The sequence below is a fragment of the Schistocerca gregaria genome, chromosome 3 (genome assembly GCF_023897955.1).
Source record: "Schistocerca gregaria isolate iqSchGreg1 chromosome 3, iqSchGreg1.2, whole genome shotgun sequence".
In the NCBI taxonomy this organism is placed as follows: Eukaryota; Metazoa; Arthropoda; class Insecta; order Orthoptera; family Acrididae; genus Schistocerca; species Schistocerca gregaria.
In genome coordinates this window covers 738,653,209-738,669,326 of record NC_064922.1, presented here as the reverse complement: position 1 = coordinate 738,669,326, position 16,118 = coordinate 738,653,209, and the positions used below count along the sequence as shown (strand labels likewise).

Genomic DNA, 16,118 nt, shown 5'->3' with positions numbered 1-16,118 from the left:
GGTAATGCAGGAGTAGGTTTAATAATGAATAAAAAAAATAGGAATGCGGGTAAGCTACTACTAACAGCATAGTGAGTGCATTATTGCGGCCAAGATAGACACGAAGCCCATGCCTACTACAGTAGTACAAGTTTATATGCCAACTAGCTCTGCAGATGACGAAGAAATTGAAGAAATGTATGATGAAATAAAAGAAATTATTCAGATAGTGAAGAGAGACGAAAATTTATAGTCATGGGTGACTGGAATTCGGTGGTAGGAAAAGAGAGAGAAGGAAACGTAGTAGGTGAATATGGATTGGGGATAAGAAATGAAAGAGGAAGCCGTCTGGTAGAGTTTTGCACAGAGCATAATTTAATCATAGCTAACACTTGGTTCAAGAATCACAAAAGAAGGTTGTATACATGGAAGAGACCTGGAGATGCTAGAAGGTTTCAGATAGATTATATAATGGTAAGACAGAGATTTAGGAACCAGGTTTTAAATTGTAAGACATTTCCAGGGCAGATGTGGACTCTGACCACAATCTATTGGTTATGAACTGCAGATTAAAACTGAAGAAACTGCAAAAAGGTGGGAATTTATGGAGATGGGACTTGGATAAACTGACTTAACCAGAGGTTGTACAGAGTTTCACGGAGAGCATAAGGGAACAATTGACAGGAATGGGGGAAAAATACAGTAGAAGAAGAATGGGTAGCTTTGAGGGATGAAGTAGTGAAGGCAGCAGAGGATCAAGTAGGTAAAAAGACGAGGGCTAGTAGAAATCCTTGGGTAACAGAAAAAATATTGAATTTAATTGATGAAAGGAGAAAATATAAAATGCAGTAAATGAAGCAGCCAGAAAGGAATACAAACGTCTCAAAAATGAGATCGACAGGAAGTGCAAAATGGCTAAGCAGGCATGGCTAGAGGACAAATGTAAGGATGTAGAGGCTTATCTCACTGAGGGTAAGATACATAATGCCTACAGGATAATTAAAGAGACCTTTGGAGAAAAGAGAGCCATTTGTGTGAATATCAAGAACTCAGATGGAAACCCAGTCCTAAGCAAAGAAGGGAAAGCAGAAAGATGGAAGGAGTATATAGAGGGTGTATACAAGGGCGATGTATTTGAGGACAATATTATGGAAATGGAAGAGGATGTAGATGAAGATGAAATGGGAGATATGGTACTGCATGAAGAGTTTGACAGAGCACTGAAAGACCTGAGTCGAAACAAGGCCCCGGGAGTAGACTACATTCCATTAGAACTACTGACAGCCTTGGGAGAGGCAGTCCTGACAAAACTCTACCATCTGGTGAGCAAGATTTATGAGACAGGCGAAATACCCTCAGACTTCAAGAAGAATGTAATAATTCAAATCCCAAGGAAAACAGGTGATGACAGATGTGAAAATTACCGAACTATCAGTTTAATAAGTCACAGCTGCAAAATACTGACATGAATTCTTTACAGACGAATGGAAAAACTAGTAGAAGTCGACCTTGGGGAAGATCAGTTTGGATTCCGTAGAAATATTGGAACACATGGAGCAATACTGACCCTACGCTTATCTTGGAAGCTAGATTAAGGAATGGCAAAGCTATTTCTAGCATTTGTAGACTTAGAGAAAGCTTTCGACAATGTTGACCGGAATACTCTCTTTCAAATTCTGAAGGTGGCAGGGGTAAAATACAGGGAGCGAAAGGCTATTTACAATTTGTACAGAAACCAAATGGCAGTTATAAGAGTTGAGGGGCACGAAAGGGAAGCAGTGGTTGGGAAGGGAGTCAGACTAGGTTCTAGCCTCTCCCCGATGTTATTCAAACTGTATATTGAGCAAGCAGTGAAGGAAACAAAAGGAAAATTTGGAGTAGGTATTAAAATCCATGGAGAAGAAATAAAAACCTTGAGTTTCGCCGATGACATTGTAATACTGTCAGAGACAGCAAAGGACTTGGAAGAGCAGTTGAACAGAATGGATAGCGTCTTGAAAGGAGGATATAAGATGAACATCAACAAAAGCAAAATGAGGATAATTGAATGTAGTCGAATTAAGTCAGGAGATGCTGAGGGTATTAGATTAGGAAATGAGACACCTAAAGTAGTAAAAGAATTTTGCTGTTTGGGGAGCATAATAACTGATGATGGTTGAAGTAGAGAGAATATAAATGTAGACTGGCAATGGCAAGGAAAAGCGTTTCTGAAGAAGAAAAATTTGTTAACATCGAGTATAGATTTAAGTGCCAGGAAGTCATTTCTGAAAGTATTTGTATGGAGTGTAGCCATGTATGGAAGTGAAACATGGATGATAAATAGTTTAGACAAGAAGAGAATAGAAGCTTTTGAAATGTGGTGCTACAGAATAATGCTGAAGATTAGATGGGTAGATCACATAACTAATGAGGAGATATTGAATAGGATTGGAGAGAAGAGAAGTCTTTGGCACAACTTGACCAGAAGAAGAGATCGGTTGGTAGGATATATCCTGAGGCATCAAGGGATCACCAATGTAGCATTGGAGGGCAGGATGGAGGGTAAAAATCGTAGAGGGAGACCAAGAGATGAATACACCAAGCAGATTCTGAAGGATGTAGGTTGCAGTAGGTACTGGGAGATGAAGAAGCTTGCACAGGATAGAGTAGCATGGAGAGCTGCATCAAACCAGTCTCAGGACTGAAGATCACGACAACAACAATGACTTGGTAAACTGTTGGAAGCCAATATCTTATGACTCTATTTTTTTGTTTGTTGCAGGTCTTGTACATCATCAACTCTCTTGTCAATGTTGTTCAGGCATCAGTAAATGCATCAGACACTTTACTGGGTAAGTACAGAATTGAAAATACTGAACTTTCCAGAATGTGTTACTTAATTTTTGCAGTATTTGCAGTTTAAGTTGTTTCTTTCTCTTTTATATGTTGTTGTTATTTTAGGTAATATACATTTCTGATTTTTGTTTTCTGCCTGTCTCATTTCAGTAATGATTTCTTCTTCACTACAGTTTCTGTACTTTTATTGTATATCCAGGGAAGAGCCTACCATTTGTGCTTGTTACACAATTAATAATGAGTTCCTTGATTGTGTTACTGTTAATCAGTTAGTGTGCTTCTGCAAAAGCTTTTCAGTAGGTTATTTACCATTTATACATACAGATACTCATGTATATTTTAATGTCCACCTGTTGGTTGGTTATTCTTGAAGCTTAACTTTGCTTCAAGTAGTGAATGCTAAATATTATAATTTCCTCTGGTTGACTGTGAAGGCATCGGTTGTAATCTTCTTGACTGAGTTATGCAGTGTATGTTGGAACACAGTGGTTGAGTACAGCATTAAATTACATGAATAAATATGATGCCACTTCTCATAAACATGAGCCACATATCTTTTCATTTTAGTACAATAATCGTCGTATAACAAATACTTAATTCTTCAAGATCTGTACTGATAAAGAATGTGAAAATCAGTTTGACAATTCTGAGTGCCATCTCTGAATACTAATTACAATACAATCTCTATTTGTCTTCCAAAGTCTATACAATCATTGGTTTTGTATGGAATTTACTCTGAGATGACCCACAACTCCAACATAGACCAGTAATACCCAATGCATTGATAGTATGTCTATGCAGATATTTCCTGTGACTGCTATCCCACCTTAAAGACACATGTTGTTCCTCAACAAGGCTCACAACATGAAAATAAATAATATATTCGCACAGTAGTTCCACTCTTCTATGTAATAATTTATTATATGTTCTATCATTCATGGGTATCATTTGTCGGAAAGGCAACCATAGGGCTACACATCACTCTTCCAGAATAATATGGTACACCACAGTATTCTGTTGATTGTATGTGACACCAGAATCCAAACACAGATCCCTCCCCTTCGTGTGCACAATCCCCCAGGGGCTCAGCATTCACTTGCTGAGTACGGGCTTGGCGACCCCGGGGTCCTGAGCTGGGGACTGGTCTGCGCCGCCAGTGTCCTGTCACCGTAACCCCCGGACATGCTTCAGCGACCACCGTACGGCGCGGCGGTGAAATATTGTGTGCTGCGGGGAATGGTAATCTTGGCTTGACCGCCTGGATTGCGAGGAAGGCCAACCTCTATAAAAACCTCCGCGCCTAGAAGATGCATGGCTGTTGGGGTGGAACAGTCGCAAGCGGGCAACCTCTGGGGCACCTGCCGCACCCCAGTTGTATAAGGCTTACTCAGGCACGCGGGGCTCTGTCTGAGCGGACTTTTAGTTCCCTAGCTGCTCGTGGGACCACAATGGACCCTTCGACCTCTACATTTCCCCCTACCAGTGGCTTGGGTGGGCCGCTGGTAGGAAAACACACCCAATCGAAAAAGCGGCTACGCGCTGCGAGTCCTACAGCGCCTGGTGTTGCTAGAGATTTAACAGAATGTAGTAACGGAGCACATGCTGATAATCAGAATGTGTTTTTGATTATTAAAAGGAAGGAGGGTAGCTTTGAGAGGGTTTCTCCCTTTTACATCCACAAGGGTCTTGAGGGAATTGCAGGAACACTGAAATCTGTAAAGCGACTGCGCAATGGGACTCTGTTAGTTGAAACTTCTAGTTCCCGTCAAGTCGCTGCCCTTCGGAAAGCAAATTGTCTAGGAGAGTACGCTGTCGAGACCGAGCTCCACTTCACTTTGAACTATAGTAAGGGTGTTGTGACGTGTAGGGACTTGGTGGATATCCCCATAGACGTGCTAAAATCTGAGTGGGCTGACGAAGGAATTGTTGATGTGCAGCACATTATGAAACGAGTCAATGGGGACCTCGTCAAATCTGACTCGTTTATTCTCACATTCAGTTGCCCGAGACTCCCGGAGCATGTTAAAGCGGGGTTCTTACGTTTGTCCGTACGGCCATATTTCCCCAACCCAATGCGCTGTTTTAAATGTCAGCGCTTTGGGCATACTACGTTGGGGTGCAATGGAATAGCCACGTGTGGTAAATGTGGTCAGCCTGCCCATGACGGAGCCGATTGTTCATCGCCTGTGAAGTGCGTGAATTGCTCTGGGAGTCACCCTGTCTGGAGCCGGATCTGCCCCATCTATCTCGAAGAGCGGAAGGTACAGGAGATTAAAACATCTAAGCGCATCCCCTATGGTAAGGCCATGCAACCTCCTGTGTTTTCCACATCTTTCGCTTCCGCTCTCAAAAAACCGGTACAACTGGCCACTGTTGCTACACAAACGGAGGTTGCTAGTGTTAGCACTAAAACCTGCGCTTGCCAGTGCACTTGTGCTGCTGCGGTTGTTTTGCAATCTGCGGCTCTCCCCGCTACATCGGACAAGGCCGTGGTTGCTGACATTGAGGTACTTCCAGCCTCCCCCCATATGGCGCCTTCTGCCCAGGCGAGTCAACCTCCAACTGTTGACAAGGCTCTGCATTCCAAGCCCCCCAAGACAAAGCCTCAGAAGATGAAGGTTCTGCCACCTGAGGAGACTAGTCAGCTTCGGTCCGATGATGATGCCATCGTACTGTCTGACATCTCCCGTGGGTCGTCATCGGATCTTATGGACATTGATGTCGACCGGGGGCGATCTTCTCGCCCGAGGAATAAATCTCCGGCCAGTACGGTCTCTCCTCCAAAGCACAGAGGCAGGGTGAAAGTTCAGCCACTCTGATCACTGGCTCCCATATTACAGTGGAACCTGAATGGTTTCAGGACGCATGTGGCCGAATTACAACTCCTCATACGAGAGTGCCCCTTGTGCTTATGTATCCAAGAGACACATTTTCGGGCCACTGATTCTCCTTCTTTACGCGGCTATACCGCATATCGAAAAGATGATCTGACGGGGCAAAGGGCAAAGGGTGGTGTTGAGGTTTTTGTCCGTGATGTGCACCCCTCATCTGAGCTCGCTCTCGTCACCGACTTGCAAGCAGTTGCAGTTGACATTCTTGTGGGTCGGAGGCTCACAGTCTGTTCTGTTTATTTACCACCTCCGGATGCGATTGACACTGAGGCTCTCACGGACCTTATTAGCCAACTCCCTCGCCCATTTCTTCTTCTGGGGGACTTCAACGCTCATAATGTCTTATGGGGCTCTCCGACTACTTGCCCCAGGGGTCGCATTCTGGAAAGCGTCATGATGTCTGAAGAACTGTGCCTCCTCAACTCTGGTGCTCCCACTCATTTCTGTACTGCTTCCGGATCGTCATCGGCTATTGACCTTTCCTTTTGCTGTCCAGCACTCGCGGATTCTGCTCTGTGGGAGGCTGCAGCTGACCTCCATTCTAGTGACCACTTCCCCCTCTGGATTCGCCTCCTGGATGAGGCTGTGGCATTACCAGTGCCGCCCCGGTGGCACCTTTGCAGAGCTGACTGGACACTTTTCAGCCAACTGGCTGTTTTGGAACACCATGCCAGCGTCCACGAATGGGTAGACCATGTTGCAGCCGTGATCTCTCATGCTGCAGAATTGTCCATCCCACGGTCATCCGGTCATCCCAAGAGGCGTCCTGTCCCTTGGTGGACCACTGAGTGCCACTCAGCCATCCGCGCCCGCCGTGCAGCACTGCGCCGCTTCAAGTGCCGTCCCTCAGCTGACAATCTTGCGGCCTTTCGGGTGGCAAGGGCCAGAGCGCGGCAGGTGATTAAAGAGAGCAAACGACGGTCATGGCAATCGTTCTTGAATTCCATCTCTCGCTCCACTAGTTCTACGAAAGTATGGGAAGCCATCAGGAGGATTTCCGGGAAACTCAGCCAGCTACCTGTCACGGCATTGCTGCATCAGGGATGTCTCCTCACGGCGCCGAGAGACATTGCCCAGACACTGGCCATGCATTTTGCGGAATCTACCGCCACTATTAACTGTGATACAGATTTCTGCCGCTACCGCACTGCCGTCGAAAGGGGTCACTTGGACTTCCGGTCTCTAAATTCTGAACCCTATAACTGCCCCTTCACAATGTGGGAACTGGATTCTGCGCTGTCTGTGACTCATGATACTGCGCCTGGTCATGATCAAATCCGGTACAGCATGCTGCGGCACCTGTCGCTGCCATCCAAGGAAGTTCTCCTGAACTGTTTCAATATGATATGGTTATCTGGCACGTACCCTGACTCGTGGAGGGAGGCAATTTTGATTCCCCTCCTCAAACCAGGGAAGGACCGAACGCATCCCAGTAGTTATCGGAGTATTGCCTTGACGAGCTGTGTTGGGAAGACGTTGGAACACATGGTCAACCGCCGCCTGGTTTGGCTGCTCGAGACCAGGCAGCTCCTTAGCCCCTCTCAGTGTGGCTTTCGGAGATGTCGTTCCACTATAGACAACTTGACCCTGCTTGAGGCCGCCATCCAGCAGGCCTTTCTACGTAACCAGCATTGTCTAGGGGTCTTCTTTGACATTAATAAGGCGTATGACACTACTTGGCGCCGCCTTATCCTCAATCAACTCCATGAGTGGGGCTTTCGTGGCCGTCTCCCCATCTTCATTCGGTCCTTTCTTTCTCACCGCCTCTTTCGGTATCGGGTTGGTAATGTGCTATCGGATTTGTACGTGCAGGAGAATGGTGTTCCTCAGGGCAGCGTTTTAAGTGTCACCCTCTTTGCCGTTGCTATTAACAGTATCACGTCCACTATCCGGAGTCCTGCCCAATGCTCCTTGTTTGTGGACGATTTTGCTGTTTTCTGTTCTTCCTCCAGTCTTGTCAGTGCTAGTCGGCAGTTACAGCTTACGATAAAGCGCTTAGAGGCATGGACTGCAAAGACGGGTTTTACCTTTTCTGCAGACAAATCTGTGTGTGTTCATTTTAATCATTCTCGGCGTCTTTTTCCCTCCCCTGAATTGCGTCTGAGGGACACCGTTCTTCCTTTTAGAGACACTGTGAGGTTCCTGGGCCTCACTTTTGATTCCAAGTTGTCGTGGTTGCCTCACCTTAAAGACCTCAAGGTGCGGGCCCTGAAGGCACTGAATATTTTGAAGTGTCTGAGCCATTGGTCCTGGGAAGCAGATCGGGCGCGTCTGCTGCAGTTTTATAGGGCTTTCGTCCGATCGCGTCTTGACTATGCTTGCACCGTGTATGGGTCAGCAAGGCCTTCGTATCTGAAGATCCTTGACGCAGTACACCATGAGGGTATCAGGCTGGCCACTGGTGCCTTCCGTACCAGTCCCATCCCCAGCCTGTGTGCTGAGGCAGGGGAACCGCCGCTTGCCATCCGGCGGAAACTCCTCATGGTGCGACGGGTGTGTCATTTCCTTGCCTGTCCTACCTCCCCTGCGTACCCTACCGTTGCCCGACCGCCTATGGAACGTCTCTTTTCCAGTCGTCCCAGGGCAACAAAACCATTTGGGATTCGTGCCAAGCATTTGCTTGAGTCCCTTGGTGTGGAGCGTGTGGCCCCCCAACGACAAGGTTTTACTCGCCTGCCTCCCTGGTTGCTCCAGAGGCCCAGCATCCTTTTAGACTTGTCGGAGAACCGGAGGAACTGCACTCCGGCGTTTGTTTTTACCTCCTTATTTTACGATATTTTAAACCAGCATCCGGACCATGTACCTGTATTCACAGATGGCTCTAAACAGGGGGACACTGTTGGTTGTGCTGTTGTTTTCCCTGATCGAGTCGTCAAGTTACGGCTTCCTGCGGTGTTTACCATCCTCGATGCCGAATTGTTTGCAATATTGCGGTTATTGGAGCAGATGAGATGTGTTCCCAGTATTAAGTTCCTCATCTGTTCTGACTCCCTGAGTGCCCTTCAGACCATTCAACACTTGTACCCAGCGGATACGGTCGTCCAGAACATCCATGATGCCCTACTCCACCTGCAACGGCAGGGGAAGGAGGTTTCTTTCTGCTGGGTGCCGGGGCACGTGGGTATTAGGGGCAACGAACTGGCGGATGTGGCTGCCAAAGATGCATGTTCCCTCCCTCACGTTGTTGAATGTGCCGTCACCCTCCATGCTGTAACCTCCCTTTTGCGTTTTCGTGTTATGCATCAATGGGAAGAGGAGTGGTTGGCAGTTTCTGACAATAAGCTGCGTCTGGTAAAGGCCACTACGCGACCATGGCGTACGTCCTACCAGTCATACAGGCGGTATGAGGTTCTCCTCACTCGCCTCCGCATTGGACACAGTCCCTTCACGCATGGTTTTTTACTCCGGCGGGAGGACCCCCCAATCTGCAGTGCTTGTGGCGTCCAGATTACTGTCCGCCACATTTTACTTGACTGTCTTTTATTCTCTGACCAGAGGGCGGTGGTTTCCTTGCCACCGGATTTGCCCTCTATTTTGCAAGACGACGCAGCGACTGTGGTTAAGGTTTTACGGTTTTGTGTCCTGTCCAATCTGTTGCCTCGGATTTTAGGGAGAAGGTTTTAATGTGCTGCTGGGTGACTGGCTCACCCAGTTTTTAGGTAAGAGGTCTGCCAGTCACGATTACCTCCTTGTTTCACTTCGGTATCTGTTCTCTTTTCCTTGTGTTTCCTTTCCTTTTTTAGTGTGTTTCTTCTCCTCTTGTTTTGCCTCTGTATGTGCGCATTTGGAACTGCGTCAGGCCTGTGTCTTTTAGCCGTTCTCCTTGTTCGGCGTCCGTCTTCGTCCCTTCACCGCCTGTGTTCCTGTTTCTATGCGCTTGGGTGCTGATGACCACGCTGTTTAGCGCCCGTAAACCTCAAACACACACACACACACACACACACACACACACACTCGTGTGCACAACTTGACTAGAAGAAACATGCTACAAATTATACCACCCAAGATTGCTCCCAGACCAATGCACAGATTCAGCTTGTCATTAGCTCACCCCTTTTCTTTGTTCAGTGTCAATTGCTGTGAAGAAAAAATTCTACGTTACTTCTAATGTAACAGTTAGGCACACCAATCTTCTTCCTTTGGTCATGACGAATTATGTTTGTTATTGAGAGCTACATTTTACTCCTGTCAAAGCTGTTGTGTTCCTGACCATGTGGTGTAAGTTGAATATGTCAGTTTAAACCACTGAAGTTAGATGAATGTGTAGTATGTTATTGGAGTATTGTTGATACAGCTATAATAAAAAAATAATAATAAATAAAAAATAAAAAAAACAAAGGCCCAAAATTTGGTTTTACCATACATCAAGGGATTAGCTGAGGAAAATAGAGAGTAAGCAATTGATATGGAAGCTGTAGCTAAAGTAGGGAAGTAACTCAACTAAGATTAACAAACACGTTCTTGAAGGCTTACACAAGAAATAAAAGGCAACAGGTAAGATTTAAATTCCAAATTCCTGAAAAAGAAAGAAAAAATTCCTCAGAGATAACTGTCAATGAGTCAGAGAGCTCATTATAGTGTAGTTTCCAGTGTAAATGGAGGCTAATTGGTTTGGAGAGGGGGGGGGGGGGATTAGTGGGGCTAAAATAGAAAAAGAGGGAGAAGTTGTCTGAAGTAGGAACCCAATGGGCACTATACAAGAGCTCTTTTACTTTCAATCTCAACTCCCTGTCGTTCAACTGGCAGACATTTCAAGACTTGGCACAAGGAATGTAATCTCCCAATGCTGTTGGTTGGGCTCTGAAAGGCCTTCAGTTACTAGCAAGTATTGACACTTTTGTGAGCATTCATGTTATGAGCATGGAACCTCAAGCCACTGCAGTATTTTTTCCATTCCTGTGTTGTAGTTTACTCCCTGAAAACATTACTTTCCCTCTGACTTACAGTTTATCTTCTTGATTTGGACTTGGCCTCCCTGTGGACTCTAATTTAATTTTGCTTGCCCTGTTTCCCTTTTCTGCCTATATTTCACTCCTTCCTATTTTGGTTAACTATAATATCAGCTCTTAGCAAGGTTGATGCTCCCCTCCTCCTTTTCATTGAAACTTTGCAGTAGCTCAGGCCATAGGGGAAAGTCTTCCAAAATGGCACACATCCCATTAGTTCAGCTCTTATAAGTCTTAAAGTGCCCAAAAGTGCAGTCTTCATCGAGGAGGGAGCGGGGGGGAGGGGGGGGGGGGGGGTTGCTCTAAAGTATCTGCACCATGTTAACCTCCAGACAATTCAGGGATTTCACTATTGGTGCCAGAGCTGTGAACTCACCATTGATGGTTAGGAACATGTGTCCATCGTATCTGAGATATGGTAGCTCTGTGTAGCAGTTTCCATGAGAATCGTGTTACTGTAGCAGAATGGCACCAATTCGGACAGCCCTATTTCAGAGCAGGTGACACCGAGGTGGACAGATTGCATTGTAAAGACTTGAAACTTGTTCAAAAACTCTCAGTAATCCAGTGGGTAAATTCACAAAAAGCTACCATTATTTTGGTAGGTAATCGCTGTATTTCCAAGGCACTAACTGCACCCTAATTTGCTGGTACTCAACAATATAAAATCACTGTGAGTGGGGTGGCACAGACACAGACTTCCCCTGCCAGAAATAGACCATATTATTGACACTAATGTCACTGCCAATGATGATAGAGTCCAGGAGTTACATTTTCAGTAGAAAAAGAGCAGCAACCCATACAGAATCCAAACAGATTTTTCCTTCCTTATTTTATGTCCACAAACTAATCTAATTTCAATGGATTCTGTTGTAACACAGTTAGAATAGTTGGAAGTGTAGACCAAAATTTTCTTATTGTTATACTCCATGTGACGGCCAGTATCAGAGCAACGTTACCCAGTCACTGATTTAGTGCTGCAACTGTGTGTAACTGTATTGTTTTACATGACACAATTTTTAACAGCCGTGACAGTCTGACTGATGCAGAGCTACCAAATATAATGAATCTGATTGACACCTGCCTTACATAGACCTACATCATCCTTCATGGACCTTGAAAGAGCCCTGATCTTCGATGGAGGCTAGAAAACACAATTCAATACATGGCCAGTCTTGTTTTTAAATCATACATGCACAGGAAATTTTGAATTTTGACTAGACTCCCAGGTGTTTTCCCATTGATGATTTTTATTATTTCTGTTCAACAAACAGTTTTATAATTACTTTGGTACAGTGTTGAGGAGGCCCCTCTTTCATGGCCTACCTCAAAGTGGAGGGGGAGCAAACTATCCTAATGTAAAAACCAGAAAAGATATTTCATTTGATGTACAGTTATATGCAAATCTGCCTTACAAATTTCCTGTACAAGTGATATGAATTATCTCCTGCCCTGCCTGACATCCCTGTCATCAACATCTTATTGATGTCTTGTCTTTCAAAAAGGCTGTACTACTATATGGCATCATCATTAGTGTTTTGTTACCACTCTACATGAGTAGACATTAGTGGCCCCCTCCCCATTTTCATCTGAAACTTTTTGGTTATCAGTCCTTTCAAGTTGTAAATCATCTTTTCTTACTATGCTTATGCACAGGAAAATGGGATCCCCCTTCGGTTCTGTTCGCAGTGCATCCCCTCTTCTTAATAGTAATCAGTAGACTGTGTGGTTCATAGCCTCAACAACTTAATATGTTGATGATTTGTGCATCTATTATAGTTCTTCATATGAGTGTTGTTGATCACCATCTCCAGGGTGCCATAGTATAAATGCACACTCTTTGGTCTATACACATGGCTTCTATTTAATCACTATCAAAATGTTGTTATATGCTTCTGTCTACGAGTACAGAACTGCTATCTACACCAAGAGCTCTAACAACACTAAGATATACCTAGTTTAGTCAAGAAGTACTTTATGGGGCTAGGTTTTGGCATCAAACTAACTGTGCTGTTTCACATGTATATTATCTCCAAGTGCATTGCTAGTTAAAACTCAAAACCTTATGCTACCTGAGTAGTACCTCCAAGAATGTGGATTGTACCATGTTTTTATAGCTCTACAAAATCCTTATCATTTCCTCCTTCAGTTATGGAAGTCTGGCTTACATAGTGGCTGGTCCATCAGTGCTGTGGCTTGGTCCTGATTTACCAATATTGAGTCAATCCTGATTGGTGCTTTTTAGACAAGCCCTGTTGGCAGCCTCTTGACAGGGGCAAGGGTTACCCTTTATGGATCAGACACCAACAGCTAGTACTTGACTGTTTTTTGCATGTCCATCGTCATCTGGAGTATCCAAACCACTGAATTCTTCCCCCAAATAGAGGATAAAAGTGCCACAATAGTGAACCCAGTCTACCCTTACCATTTATTGATGCTGACTGTGCATATGTGTGGTAATGGGATGTTGATCAGATCCTTATAGACTCCAACTCAGAAAAGACTTACTTGAAGTCCAGTTAGCTAAGGAAGCTACCAAGAAAGACACTGGAAATAAAGATGCCAAGACCTGACCTGCAGATGACACTACTGTCAACTTGTGGATATATGTCATGGCCACCATAAATAAATTATGTATTATAAAAAGCATCCATGATCATATGACAGTATTTATTTTGAGCATCTCAATAAGAATGTACAATTTTCTTACACCCTCATATTGGCCTGTGTTCACATCCTTAGAAAAGTTGCTCGCTCACTGCACTTGTGACATCCACATCAGTTGCACATTTCTTGTTAGTGTATCACTGTTTTGCTGCTACATTGTGAACCATGAAAACAAGGTAACTCACTAAATTTATTCTTAGCTGGTGATGGCCAAGCACCAAATCACTGCAGCTGATAAATCTGCCTGACTCCATATTGATAGATTTTTTAATGCTTTTGAATTTGCTGTTGTTTTTAGGAAGGTACTTTTTTACTTCTTAATGCAATTTAATAGATTCGACCAACTTATCAACTGATTACAGTGACTGGGGGTTGCCAATTGGACATGGAAGGTGAGGCTCATGCTGTACTGCAAGTGTAGGGGAACTCTGCTGCTTACAGACAACATATCTCCACCACCTCACTGTATTTTATTCTCCTTTCATGACTGTTTTACTGTTACTCATCTTTTACTTGTTTCACCATCCTAAAAGAACCCATTAAGTGTCAGTTTGGCTGATTGCAGTCTTTCTTCTAAGATGAACCTTACTTGATTTAAAACCATATGATGAAACTACCAATAACCCTATAGTTTGTTCCCATTATCTGCATCGATCATATCCAGCTCCTTTTCCTCACTTGCTCTCTGCCCTTTCTCTTACTGCTTTCACAAAACAGGCTGGCTCTTCTTCTCTTTAGCATCTTTTATTTTATTCATATTCCCTGTACTTTTTCCTCTGATCTCACCTTGAAGAAGGTACAATACCGAGGTCTTCCTTCAGTTTTCGTCATCTGTCCTGGGACTTTTGCCTGAATGTAATTACTTGTCAGCCCATGTTTTTTATGTAAATATAAAATGTTTATATTTGAATTTCTTTTATTCATTAGATTTATAGTCATGGTATTGGCACTTTTGATTTAATACTGAGGCTGTAGTCAGAGCACAGAAGTATGTTCATTACCCTACATTTTGTATGCGTAGTGTTGGCTTCCATGGACTGCTCCAGGTACTTTTTGTTTTGCACATTTCTTTAATGTCGGCACAATTCTTAAAATAAAATGTTTTTTTGTAACGAACACCAGAATTATCTGAAGACAGTTCATAGAGATGCTGATATCTGACAAATCATTTACAAACTTGCAGTATGCTGCAGGAAAAAAATTGGTCTGAAACTTGTCTTACAACTGAAATAAGTGGTTGTAGCTCCATCATAAGTTGCAATGAGAAGTACCTATTTTTTATGTCTTGATACTGACCAGTTTCAGACACCAGTGACCATTTTCGAACCATCCATGCTGTAAGTGTGACAAATACAGGCAATAGCCCTTGTACAGAAACTGCCCACACAGTAATCAAAGCAGAACACACCCAACTTAACAACAGCAAAATGCTCCATGTAGGATGGACATTAGAATTCTCTGTTGTTAAATTGGCCATATACCGCTTTGATTACTGCAGGGGCACATTCTTTTCATGGGTTGTCATCTGTATTTGTCATGCTTACAGCATGGATACAGGTGTCCAAAACCAGTCCCTCCCATCCACCATCAAGAAATAAAAAATAGATCCTTCTCAAACAACTTATGGCAGAGCCACAACCATTTATTTCAAATCATGTATGTGTGCAAAGAGCAGCAATTCCGTTACACTTCTTTGAGGTGTGTCTGATGTTACACCCATGTCTCCACCTAGAACAACAAACAGAATTGGCTAATAATCCTGTGCTATCTCTGCTCATATTTCGAATGCATGTGTCTTGTTTAACCACTAAGTCTTTCATGACAGATTTGTTGCATTAAATATTCTTGGTGTAGTTGTCACATTAATTCTTTATGAAAATCCAAAAGTCTGACAATATGCACCTGTGTCTTCACCATGAAAGGAATTGACTGTTGAAGAAATAATGGAATCACACTGATGTAACAGATGCAGTATTTCCCATTGTGCCCGGAAGTTAACATTTGCGCCAGTGATGATATGTTACTCACAACATCTCTGTTTTCATCATGATCTATATGTTAGGACATACTTGAGTGCATGCTTCCACCACATAGTGATTGATTGATTCACACAGGGAGACAAAACAACAGTGGGACTGGAAGATTAAATGTGGTGTGGTTTCAACTCCCTCATCATATCATCTGCATTTAGGGACTTCTTTGTCTGTACCCATTGTCTGTAGATGTTTACCATGGCTAGTCATGAGTCCTACCATCAATTTTATCTGTCTCCTGTTCAAGCCTAGGATTACAGAACTTATCTTGAAACATGGTTTTGGCATCATTAGTTGTCATGTTTCTGTTTTTGGATCTTTCTCCAATATTCTGTGTGCTGGGTCCTAACACAGCTACATGGGTTTGTTCTTGCCATTACCTTAGTGAATGAATATAGATGCCACAATCCTTGTAGCACCAATGCAAACTCTCTTCCACTCTTACGCTTATAGCAGATATTTCCACCTTGAGTACTATGCCCAGAGAGCACTCTAGAGAGATATCACTCTGTAGTCTAGACTGTACTCCATATACCCTGACCTCAGCACCTCCATCTGTTTTTGATCCTCCAGTAAGCCAGCCATATTGAGATTCATTCTTCCACAGTTACAGTACATGACATAGCTCCATGCAGTATAATAAATCAGACTTTCAAAGCAGTGCGTTCAATTAACAATATAAATATTGCAAACTTTAGGGAAAGCCTACAGCAGCTAGACTGGGATGAAGTGTATAAGGAACCCGATGCAAACTTGAAATATAACTT

At 43.7% G+C, this 16,118-nt stretch overlaps 1 protein-coding gene across 7 annotated transcripts in view; it reads left to right on the top strand.

Moving 5' to 3' along the window:
* Positions 1–16,118, top strand: part of LOC126353810 (protein pigeon) — a 479,712-nt gene that overhangs the window by 111,706 nt on the left and 351,888 nt on the right. For all 7 annotated transcript variants that reach the window (XM_050002914.1, XM_050002910.1, XM_050002911.1 and 4 more), the window contains exon 3: positions 2,741–2,810. In XM_050002914.1, the coding sequence (XP_049858871.1) occupies positions 2,741–2,810 (70 nt within the window). The remainder of the gene's footprint in view (positions 1–2,740; positions 2,811–16,118) is intronic.